Below are 12,971 nucleotides of genomic sequence, written 5' to 3'. Positions count from 1 at the left end.
AATGCTATTCTTCAAAAGATCAGATATCAACCATGAACACACAAGCTAAATTAATGCTTTCTTATGATAAAACAAAATTCAAGGTACATGGTTTTACCAGCACTACTCCTCAAAGTATATAGAACGATTGGATTTAGAGCAAAGTAACTTTATTAATACCAATAGAGGGCATACCACCAAGATTGCAGAGTACAGTATTTTTCTCAGTGCCATGGAAGAAAATTCAGCTTACAGTTTGCCTTATTAAAATGCTTTGTCTTCTACAAAATATATATGCTTTACATGTGTACTTTTAGAAACATTTTCAAGTTAAGATCATTAAGAAACATATATTATTTTAACATATTAAAAGAAAGGCCTCCATGGTGAACGCCTAGTGTGAAGGAATGGCAAATGAGGGAAAATTCCATGAAAAATAGGCTAGAAAACACAGGACTAATACTGAAATCTTGAAATCCTGTTCTCTTGTTCAGCCAGTATCTGCTTTTGCATGGAACTTTAAAAATGTCATACTGAAAGATATGATGGAGTACAAAGAAACTTGATTACACTCAGAAGTTCAGAAATAGAGCCAGAAGACTGTGCAAGAATACAGATATATATATAAAAGGTACTCATAGACAGAGTTTTGTTTGTTTTTGATGTGTAACCTATCTCCAATTTAGAACACATTTATAAACATACTTGTCTCTATGTATATTTAGTGACTATATAAATAACTGTGTCCATCCATCTATACTGTGGCAAGTACCTTGAAAAAGATGCAGATTTAGAGTAAATAGGGAATGAGCATTTGTTTTAAGACAATACTGAACAAAGGGAATGTTGAAGTACAGAACATAAAAAATACTTGAAAAATCCATTTAAAGAATGTTGAATATGCTTCCAGTTGGTCAATGTTATACTTAAAATTATGTACAAAGATATTATTTAAAGTAGGTTAATTGTCAAATAATTCTGAAAGTGGGAACCATGCAGAAGTGTGGAGTGGAAAGAATACAAGCTGTTTAGTGTAGTCTATGGATTAATGAATATAATTATAAGTGATTCAAGGTGTCTCACTAATAGATATATTTACTTTTTCTCATTGTAAGCTACCCACCATGTCAGTGTAGGCTCTGGGATTCCTGTTACTTCTACTTCCAAAGTTACCGGAGAACCTTCCATGACGGTTACATTAGACAGAAGCTGGGAGAAGTTAGGAGCCTGTCCAGTTAGGCAGGCCATGCTGTTCTTTTCTGATGTACTTTTAATCTCTTCTTGGGTGACCATCTGCCTCTGACAGCTTCTGGTGGCGTCTGATTGAAAGACGAAACCTGAGAATGCATCAGGCAAAGCATGCAGCCTGTCCTGGGTTTTAGTACAGTTATTTGAGTCATGCAATTGTTCTTGTGTTTCTGCCATGCTTTTATGAATTTCAAGGTGCTGCAGACGTGTTTTGCGCACTTCACTCATCGTGCAATATGCTGGTTTGGCACTTATTGTGCAGGAAGCAGTGCTAGCTTCAGATGCTGCTTGTAAACTACAAGGCAGAGGAGAATCTGCTCTGACTTTTGTACCAGAATCTGTTGAAGAGATACAAAATTTCTCAAGCTGAGCTGATGGCCTTTCCATTCTAGTATTTGTAGCATCAGCATAAGCAGAACTTGTTAAGAGATCAGATGATTCCATCAATCTTTTATCCCTAGAGGTTTTCTGCATTTGCAAGCTATATGAACTGGCATGCAGACTATGAGAACTACAACAGCGTTGCTCTTCTAGCTCAGTTTCAGAATGTAAGAGATTGGACTCTGGTGTCTCAGAAAGTGGTGGCAAAGAGATATCATCAGGTGATATACACTCGTATTCATCTCCAGAGGGTATTTCTTCTGCCAGGAATTCAGTCTGTAAACTATCCTCTTTGGCTGAAGATGACAGCTCTGTATCCTGTGAAACAAGATCCTCACCAGCTGGGCAGATAATTGGAATATCAGCCAATTTATTCCTCTCCTTAAATTAGGAGGGGATAGAGGAGAATGGAAAGAAAGGAAAAACAGAGAGAGAACGGGTTATCATTTGAACCATCGCCTTTTCATACGAAAGCTAGCAAAAATATTTGAAATATTTCTTCTAATTAAGCTTAATTAATGTATCGTAAGAAGGGGAAGAAATAGGAGGAATCATCACAAAAGCTTGCTGCAGCTAACTAGAATTTCAAACTGTTTGGACAGTCTACTAAATTAAGTACTTGTACTAATTATAACAGGAACAATAAGAAAAAGTATCTCATCTGTAAACAAGTGGCAACTTGTGGACTTCCTGTAGGAGGTTTTTATAATAGCATTTGTATTTGGTGGGTGGGTGTACATGTGAAAGGAGGTGGCATAATGACATTTATATAGGAAACAGTTACATAATGAAAGTAGATTAATAACCAAGTTACTGGACTTCTATTATTTGAGAGTCACCTGTCCTGTTGAAGAGTTACAGACTTAAATCAATATCTTCAAGATATTTTTTCAAGCACATTGTATTTTCTTTATTTTGTGCCAGTTGTTTCGAGATTTCATCCAAATATTAACAAAAAACGATGTTAAGATTTTTTTTTTTTAATTTCTTTCTACCAAGAATAAAAAAACCTCTCGTTTAAAAAAAAAATCAGGTGAGGACAGCATTCACTGCACTTTTATCCAAAATATTCAAAACACTTCAAAGATGAATTTTGTATGTTAAAGGTTTTCCACAAGTATCTGATAAAATCCAACCCTCAAATTGTCTTTCAATATGAATATATAGTGGATATAAAAAACAATCAAAATTGAATTTCCAAGTTGGTGGGAAGTGTAAATTTTTCACCTTTCCAAATTACACAGAAGAAAATAAAACTTTGATTTATACTTCCTAACTTGTCATGTATTCAAATGTTTTTACTGAGGCTCTAACTAATGGCCAGCTATTTCTAGAAAATATTTCTTATTAGAGATTAATATCAATATCCTCATACAGTACATTTTCTCAACTTTGCAAATTTGACTCTCATCCAGCTCTTATAACCTTACCATCACTGTTCTAAGTGACCATGTCAGGGTTATGCACAACCAGGTTTGCAAGTCTCTTAAATTACATGTTAATAGACACCTACGCAGAAAATCTAGGCTATTTGGTTTGAAATCATCAGCAAATTTAATAAACCAAATCTGATTAAATATTAAGATTAAATATTAAGAAGTAAAAGGAGTCTTGAAAATATTAAATATTGAACATTTATATTAAAAAAAAAAAACAAAAAAACAAAAAACAAGACACATAGGCCAAATTTTCCAAATAGTAAAGGCTGACTGAATGAAATTAATGGTCTATATCCATTCATTTCAAGAGCCTACACGTATGTGTACACATTGACATACATTTGGGACATATCTATGGGAAAGCCACAACAACATAGGAATCTTCCATTAACTAATCTAGGATCCTAGTACAGGGCTGTGCTGCCAGTTTCATAGTTATCAAATCTCAGAGGTCATGGAAGAGTTACTCCAGACACTGCTTTAAAATGACCCTAGAGAAACTGCTCATGTGCTGGTGAAAAAAAATTGCAGGTGAGCTGTGAGCAGACTGTCGGACAGCTTCAGCAGCATGAGGGCTTTTGCCCTCATCTGCTACTTGTAATCAAATAAGTAGGAAAAGCACCAAAAGCACCAATTTTTAGAGGATTATATTTAATATTAAAGCATATTAATACTGCAAAAATTAGATTGCAGAAGCATAGACAAAATTATATGTTGGATGTGAGATTGGGAATGGGCCAAGTCTTTCCCAGAAGGGATGGAAATTTAAGACAGAAAAGACCTAGTGAGAATGAACCTGCTTAAGTGAAGTATGGAGTGATGAAAAGGGTGGAGATATCATAATTGCCATATTTCACATCTCCCATCAGCAGCTGAGGCACAGTCTAACAAGGACTGATAGGACTGTGACCTAGCAAAATAAAAAATAAGGCTATAGCTTTCTGCCAGGTGAGATGATCTTCCAGATTGTCTTTATTTTTTTGAACAGACAAAATTCTGAGTGAAATTTGGACTCCAAGTAGCCCTATCAACTTGGAACAGAGGTGACAAAGTAAATTAAGTACGTTTGGTTCATCAGCAGAGAAGAGGATGTTCTACATAGAACTAAAGGGAATGATAACGTCAGTTGAATTTCTACAAAACACAATTTAATGTCGTGTAGCATTGGTTTACATTATCATCTTGCAAAACTTTAGATTTCTAAATCAACTCCTAAATTATGCTACCTTTGTAAAGACTTAAATATACTACCATCCATTCCCATGTAACCTGAAAGTCTGATACATTTACAAACCAGTACCCTAAGGCTTCAAAATGTTCATCAAGTTAGAAGAATTGATCTCTAAAAAAAAAAAAAAAAACAAACCTTTTTTTATTGCCTGCATTTCTAAGACTGCCATTGTTCATTCACAGTTTTAATACCTCTTGTATTTATCATATGCCTATGTCCTAGGATTTTTTTATTAGAATTCTAAATGTATACCTAGCCTTTAAATACTTTGCTTTTGTGCATTATCTTCAACATGCTACTGATACCTGTTTAGTGTTGGTAGGAGACAGGATATTGTTTCGCTTCTCAGTAACGTACTTTGAATTTATAAGCAATATATCTGACCCCATCTGAAATAAAAAAAAAATTAAAAAACATTTGAAAATTCATGTTAAAGAGAATGATTTGTCTTTCTGATGAAGATCTGTGACTTAGCAAAGTATCAAAACTTCCACCATTTCTTTGTACAAATTCTAAGTTATGTAGGTTCACTCATAGCATATTATGAATAATTTGAATACTTTCATTCTGTGTATCTAGAGGTCAAATGAATTTTAGAGTTCTAAGAAATACTAAAAGCAGTATCCTTTATGGCTTATCTTCCTTAATGCTTATTATAAGGGAGTCCAGAATATGTTCTCCCTTGAGAAAGCAGAAAGGGTCACGTAGAAGATGGCTGTGTTATGAATAATGTGTCAATAGTACTTAAGGAAAAAAAAAACGGTAAAAAATTATGAAAATAGAGTTTCAAAAAGGAAAAATGGTTCTGTGTGGAGAATGTTGAGGAGATATACAGACAAGTAAAAAGTATGAAAAAGAAAGCTGAGTAGGGAAGAAAGAGTGTTGCATGGAGTATCTAAAAAAAAAAAAAAGACAAATGAAGGTTACCAAGACTGACAAAATTTACCTTAAGGAATACTCATGAGTGAAAATTCATAAACTTTCCAACAATGTACAAAGCCTCCTAACAAATGAGGTTCTAGTCAAAACAAACCAACCTGATGCTTTTCTTCATCTGCTTTGTCCTCACATGCTTCTTGACTATTTCCCTTTTTTTGAACAGTAACCAGCTCTCCAGAAAACTCATCTTTCTGCCACGTGAAAAGAAGGTTAAGTTGACACACTACAGAAGGCAGTAATTAGTAGTTTCACACTGACTTATGCTCTGTGCAATGATGTAGCACATCATCAGTAAAAGTGTATGTTACTTATGACAAACATATTCAACAAAATCTAATTCATTCATTCCTGGGTTAAAAAAAGACAACATATGTCAAAGCTAAGGGCTTTGTTTCAGAGGCAGGGCAAGTATAAAGCACCCTAAGGCTGCAGAAATCAAGTGCTTGGCCAAGAATCTGAGGAATATTAATCAATTTGAACAGGACATAAAGAATGAAAAACGAAGAATACACAGTATGACATTTTTCTTTCAATTGTTGCTGTTTGAAGAAAATGACAGGAAATTGAATTCCTATTCATGGCATTCCATACTCATGGTGCCTATTTGTTTGGCTAATTTGCTAAATTATTTCTGTATCATAAGATTCATACGTAACTATTAACTGCAAATGTACAATCAAAATATTAGTCTTAAAATCTTAGACTACGCATTTATTATAAAAAGCAACATCTGTCATTTGAAGAAAATTGCAGAACTACTCTGTTGCAGAAAATTTCCTTGTGATAATACTCAGTTTGAGCAATAAGTCTTCTTTTCTTTTAATAATATCTAAGAGCTGTCTAAATGAAAGATTAAATTAATGAATACTTCGTGTGTGTGAGGGGGGAGAATGTTCTCCAAATAACTCTCTTAAATAGGTAACTTCACAATTAGCAAAATTAATCAAAGTATTATTTTGAACTAGCAAAAAAAGATTAAAAGATGAAGCCCTGTCTTGGCAGAACCTGGAACAATTGATGTACACACATTACTATTTAGGTACATGTGAGAGGAGAATCTTGAAAAAATAGTTATATACACTGAAGTTTCTTCATGCTAGCAATGAAAGGCAAAGCTTTCTTTCTATTTATTTAAAGACTTTTGGAACTCACTTCTATCTTGGCATCTCTTATTGCCTCTAGACATATTAATGGATAATGTGAGTGTTAAGCAATTTCTATGCTACGGGAAATAATGGAAAAATTCCAACAGCATAAAGTGAAACAGCATTCAACATCAACAGGATATTTGAGTATCTTATGTATTCCAGCTTCACAGAATTACTCCATCAGGTATCGCTGCACGTGGTTTGATGCATTACTTGGAGGGTGAGGTAGGATGGAGTAGACTGAGTCTATATTACAGAAATTTATCCCTCCATTACCCACCTCCTGTAACTATTCAGCTATGCTTAAAGAAGCTTACAGGAATACAAAACTAAGATATTTGTTGTTATCCTTAACATTTATAAGCCAGGCTTTTCTAATTTAAATGACTTTGGTTTTTACACAATTTGTGTTTTGGTGTGATTTTTCCTGTTATGAAATAAGTTAGGTTGTTTTGCAGTATTTAAATTTGGCACTTATCTGAGAAAAGCGTGACATTCTTCCCTAAAAGTTACTTGAAAGCTGTAACAGAAAGAAGTCCAGAAGAAAAACAAACAAATAAAATCAACAACAGAAACAGGGTGAATATCTAGTGCACAAAGAAGTGGCATTTCACTGTTTTGTTATGACTGCTGTTCTTGGACAAAAGAACTAAGAAATATTTCATTTTTGCCATTGATGATCTTCTATTTTAAGTACTGATTCAGACACTAAACCCGATATATTCATGCGGATACTATATATTCCCAAGGCAAAAGAAAAATACCTGAATCTTCCTAAATTCTCTCAGCGATCTACACAACTCATCAACAGAATTAAGGATTTCTTTGTACTTCAATACAGCTTTTTCAACATACTTTTTTCCTTCTTCAAAACCTGAAATGGGAAAACAAAGCTTCTTTCTATGAAAAAGAAAACAGAAAAATATAACCCTCCCCCACACAAAACATAACAAGCCACAATACCTCAGAGAAACATGTAACAATGAATATACTTCATAACCTCCATACAATAAATATATTTTAAATCTGTTTTATTTTGCTGAAGGAGCTCTGTAGTATAGAGAAATGCATTTTCCTACCTATTACTAGTTTTCTTGACATCCAGCCTCATAGTATCTGCAAGTCTTCTACTGGGTTTCTCCTTGATTAAAATTACTACTATGTGGTCAGTGACACCGCTTGAAAAATTGCTGGCCTCAAACTGTTTCCTGAACTACCAGACTGATTATATAGCTAGAAGACATTTGAATCCCTATTATAAGATATAAAAAAACAAAAGCAGAATGGAAAAGTTTTTTCCCCAAACAAAATAAATAAATTTAAAAAAAAAACAAAGCAGCTTCTTTCTACCAACGTTCCTAATAAGATAGTGAGCTCATGTTAAGAATCCATTCTGCCAATACATTCTCTAGAGATAAGAATGTTTAAAATGTTTAGAGAGTTAAAAAATAAGAAAAAAAAGATCTGTTCTCTAATTAGTCTTCCCAATACAAAATCAGAGCAATTTGAAAGCACAGTTCGTTGAAATCTTATCAGATTTGTTACATGACTTTATAAGCTACACATTATCCTTCCACATTTGGATAGACACTATCTTTGAATAAACTAACTTCAACAGGTAGAGAAATGTTGTGAGTTGGAGAAAAAAAGAGAAACGTTAAGTTGGTTGACCTGCATTCTTTTCAGTCAACAAATCGATGTTCTCAATTGATACAAGTGCATATACAATTTTTACATAACAGTGCACCTTTTTTTGAAAATACATAAAATTAGCAATCAAATACCACTAGCTAGTCACAACACTGTAAAAATTCATTCATCATTAATGCATAATTCTTTAACATACTTTCACTTCAAAGATTTAGTCTGCTACAAGTAATCATGAGCCATGAAGTCTTAATTCCAAACCCATAAATATTACAAGGATATTCACATTCAGATTACAGGGTGAGCACAGTCTGCATAGGGAAAACCAGGTAACTACCAGGCTGTATTTTTATTTTTTTAGTACTTTCCCTGAAATCCTTCACATTTTCAAGTCTACACTCTAAAGCTTTTGTTGTTTGTTTTTAACTTTGTGAAAAGTTTTATTCTGTAGTCAACAAATCTAGAAATCTGCTTCCTTCTGTCCTAAACAACTGTATTTTATGTTTCTGAGTTTTTTTCCAACGTTACTAGATAGATACTTACCGTATAACTTTTCAGCCAGACCTATAATCTGCTGAAACTTCTCTTCTTGTTGAGGCACTGTAGACTCGATAAACTTATTGAATTGCTTGTAGAGAGTCTCCATTGCTTCTCTTGTTTTGCATTCAGCGGAATACTTGCCAACTCTAATGACTGTTGCACTAACATCTTCAAAGCAAAACTGACACTGAAGTAGATTGAAAAGGATAAACACTGTATCAGAATGAATAAATATCAGCACTTCAAGCTTTTCTAAAATAGACTAAGCTATTCTTATAATTTCAGTAATCAGTGGCATATATTTTGCCTTAAATATTGTGATCACTGCTTAACTTCGACAACATTTTTCATTATGAATGTTGTTGCAAATATTAAAAGCTGTTCCATTTTCTTTAAACACTAGATTCATAAGTTAAAGTTTCTGCAAATATGTTTTAATTCCAAGTTCTTTCCATTTTATATGTCAGCTGCCTAACTTCGCAGACTTCATATCATGGCCTAAGCAAGGTTGCTTAGATTTAGTTCACTGGCAAAACAGTCATTAAATATGAGAATCTTTCTACAAATGAGAATGGTCTTTGGAATGTTCCTTTAATAAATACTTTCAGTTAATAATACTGAAGAGATCATTTAATCTGTTACTTACTCAACATCTATATTACATCATCATGGGAAGTAGTTAATAATTGACTTAATTTTAATTGACATTAAAATCAGCATTTAAAATTATGCCTATATTCCGAAATAAAATTTTTGAATAAGTTCTACTTCACACTGAGTAAGAAGACATCATCAAGGCTATCTCTGGAAAATAATCTCTTTTTCTCAAAGTATGAGGCTGGATGTGGGTGTTAATGTAAATCCACAACATAAATTGGTTTGCTAACTTATACGGAATGACATTTATCTGATCAGTAGACAATGAAAACACATTTTAAAACGAACTTTACTATAAATTCCCTTAATGATGGATAGTAATTCATCGTGCATTTAGATGAACTTGGAGACCAGGATTATTTCTAAAGATAAACAAAGATGACAGGAATGTGCTTGACACACAGATGCACCAGCACAGTACAGCAAGAAGGAAAGTATTGCTACAAACTTAAAAAATATACGGCAAATAAATTTAAAAAATAAAAGGCAAGTCTTCAGGTGTACCAAAACCAAGTTAGAGAATTCTGCAAAAAAGACCAACTGCAGTCTGCAAAAAAAATAGTTAGTTTATTAATTAAGTTTATTAAAGATGTATGGATATAATAACATATATATAATGTATATTATTATATATAACATGCATAAAATATCATGCTGCTATTAAGGTTTCAAATGTTTTCAGTTCCAGAACTGCACACTTCACAGGCAACTCTTCCTGACAGCTAACAAATTGAGTACCGTGATGACTTGGCTCTTGTGATTTGACAGCTGTTAAAGAATGCCTTGTGGTTCCGTGTTGCCCCAGAATACTTACAGAAAATGAGCCCAAAAGTAATGTATGATTACAGATGTACTGAATCACCACGAAAATCAATGGCAGTGGAGGACTCAGTCTTAAGAATAGCAGCACAAGAATATAGTCAAATTCCATGTTCACCCCCCCACCTCTACAAAGTTAGAGAGAAAAAAACAGAAGAAAATCCATATTTCCACCAATCTACTACATTTGGAAGTCACATATTTTATTTCTTCTTAGAAACACTCATTATATGTACCCCAATCCTGAGTCACAATTACAGCCATAGGCTTACTAGTACCTCTTCCATCATGAGTTGCAGATGCTCTGTGAGGTCCAGATTTTGCTTATAATCCTCCACAACTCTGCCAAAATCATTCAGCTGTTTTTGTAACTCACTGATTGACACCAAGAAGACTCTAACATTGGGTTCATTTGTTGCAGCGTCCACTAATTTCTTCTCTAAATTATCTATCTTCTTTCTAAGAATCTGTTTAAAAGATGTATCAATACCACAAATAAGTATTTCCAGTTCTGAAATAGTAAGTTAAAAATATGTAAAATACACAAATCTACTTTCACTTCTGTGTTTTAAAATAAGTAGTATAAGATGCATTTCCAAATGCAAGACAAGCTGAAGGGCCTCTACTCTACTGACTGAAATAAACATATTGTTAAATATTGAATTAAATTTTCAACATATAACAAAGATCCGTATGATTTAAACATTGGATCTCGAATAATGTTCACCAAATCTAAATATGAGAAACATATTACTAAACCTTTAGTCTCTTAATTTGATAGATATAAGTCAATTTAAACATTGTCATTTATGCCCTGCAATATGTAATATTGCATAAGAATGTGATATAAACAACATTAGTGATAATATAACATAACCCCAAAGAGCCAGAGGAAAACATATTCATACTATTACTTAGTGATATCTGGCTTTAACATAATGAGTAGATTTTAGGATTACATAGTATATGTCTACAGATACACATATATTTTGCATTCTAGTTTTTCCAGTTGATCAAGACCTCATTGAGATGTCAGTTATAAAAATAATGTAAAAAAGACAGGTGCTTGATTTTATCTTGGAATACAAGAGACTAGTTTGAAATATAAAGTATTTAATGAACTGTCCACATACATACAATTTCCCTAAACAGCTACATGAACACTCCACAGTTTCATGAAAGGATGTTTTAGGAAGGTGTGTGTCAGTCTCTTTTGTCAGGTGAAAAGTAATAGAAGGTAAGGAAACAGCGTGAAGTTGTAGCAGGGGAAGTTTAGATTAGATGCCATGAAGAGTTTCTTCACAGAAAGAGTGGTTAGGCACCAGAAAACGTTCCTAGAGAAGTGTCAGAGTTGCCAGCTTGGGGGATACTTAGGAGACATGTGAGTTTGATGCATCAGGGACATGGTTAAGTAGCAGACATGTAGTGCTATGCGATGACTGGACTTGCTGATCTTATGGGTCTTTTCCTTCCTAAATGATTCTGTGATTCTCAAAATATACACTGGTATGATGAGTGTTGTCAGCCGATCATGGTAGACAATTATTCTTTTCTACTCAGAACTGGTGAGGCTGTATACATTGGAGCGCTGTGTCCAGTTCTCGCTCCCCAGTACAAGAAAGACCTGAACATATTGAAGCACATTCAGCAACAGGCTAGAAAGATGATTGAGGGACTGAGTACGTAATGTCCAGTATTCAGCTGGACAATACAACATGTTTCTTTGTATAGTTGAATGTTCAGTTGAATACTGGACATTACACAGAGAAACCCGTTGTAGTAGATCTTTCTCTAAGCAAGATGACTGGACTAGACAGCCTGCAGAGAGTCTCTTCCAACCTCACTGATTATGTGATCTGAATCATCAAGGAGAAAAGAAGTTGTAAAAGGAATAAGACAAGAAATAGTAAGAGCGGAATCACAAAAGCTACTGAAATTTTGAGAAAAATTGCAAAAAGAAAACTTGCAAGTTAATTGAAAAGCATTTTCTCTGGGTAACAAAAGAGCAATTTGGTTTCTAAAAAGGTCATTGGAAGATTTGGAAGAAGAATTTCTGGTGACTGCAAAGAATAGGTGGGGCCAGAAGAGTTTAAGGTTCCAATAAGCAACTCCAGGCAATGGAAACAGAAAAGGGCTCTGAAGGCCAGAATGTTGAAATGAGAAAGGAAAGCAGCTGGATGCAAAAGGAAATACGCATATTTATTGTTCATGAATTTGATGGGATATTGGTTTTAGTTAATTATTTGTGTTAAGGAGAGCGAATAGGAAAGAATAAATTGTTAAATAATAATGAAAACAAGGATAAAAAAGAGTGAACAATAGGAAGTCTAGAATTGGGATGATAATGAAAGGAGCAGAACAATTAAAAATATCCATGATTGAGACAACGAAATGATATCAAGGGGAACATAAAAGAATTCGCATTTCCTCTGACTGTTTGGCATAGGCTATAGCAATTCGAACAATCTAATATTTATAATACTAAAGTTTCTAATATTACCTGTATTTTCTCAGCATATGTATCAACTTGCTGAATCTGTATTTTAAGTGCTTTTAAATTTCGAGCTTTTTCAGTTTTCTTAGTATAGTTAAACTTCAAATTGTTGAATTTCTTTTTGAGGTCCTTAAATGATTCTCTAAGCTGAAAAAGAGTAATCATATTTGTCAGTAAAAGAAAAAAAATACTCTTCTGCTTAGCTTGTTTTATTCCAACCCCCCACAGGCTTTTTATCCACAGTTTGAACACTGAATATTTAATACAGAAATATTTAATACAGAAAATGTTTTATTAACACTGTGTCATCTCATAAAACATCTTAATATCTTCAAAATTTTTTTCAACTGGGGAAAACACAATCTTTTTATGTCAGAATTAATGCATTCTGGGTATTGAGTATTGTTTCCAGAATGGCTGAGGCAAAAAGCTTAAGATTGAGAATTGTG

The 12,971-nt window shown here is 33.6% G+C and overlaps 1 protein-coding gene across 7 annotated transcripts in view; it reads right to left on the bottom strand.

Annotated features, from left to right (window-relative positions):
* CCDC141 (coiled-coil domain containing 141) overlaps positions 1-12,971 on the bottom strand; it is a 57,582-nt gene that overhangs the window by 7,875 nt on the left and 36,736 nt on the right. For 4 of the 7 annotated variants that reach the window (XR_014884321.1, XM_085227874.1, XM_010713547.3 and 1 more), the window contains exons 19-25: positions 12,529-12,669; positions 10,307-10,495; positions 8,556-8,739; positions 7,130-7,239; positions 5,316-5,408; positions 4,584-4,667; positions 1,103-1,989 (exon numbers count right to left, since the gene is read on the bottom strand). Coding sequence is in view for 6 of the 7 variants with exons in the window: in XM_085227874.1 (XP_085084000.1) it covers positions 1,103-1,989; positions 4,584-4,667; positions 5,316-5,408; positions 7,130-7,239; positions 8,556-8,739; positions 10,307-10,495; positions 12,529-12,669 (1,688 nt within the window). In the remaining variant the exon portion in view is untranslated. The remainder of the gene's footprint in view (positions 1-1,102; positions 1,990-4,583; positions 4,668-5,315; positions 5,409-7,129; positions 7,240-8,555; positions 8,740-10,306; positions 10,496-12,528; positions 12,670-12,971) is intronic. The other 3 variants (XM_010713546.4, XM_010713549.4, XM_010713550.4) reach the window with 3 other exon arrangements.

The sequence above is a fragment of the Meleagris gallopavo genome, chromosome 7 (assembly GCF_905368555.1).
Source record: "Meleagris gallopavo chromosome 7, MGAL_WU_HG_1.1, whole genome shotgun sequence".
In the NCBI taxonomy this organism is placed as follows: Eukaryota; Metazoa; Chordata; class Aves; order Galliformes; family Phasianidae; genus Meleagris; species Meleagris gallopavo.
This window is presented reverse-complemented; position numbering and strand designations above follow the sequence as displayed.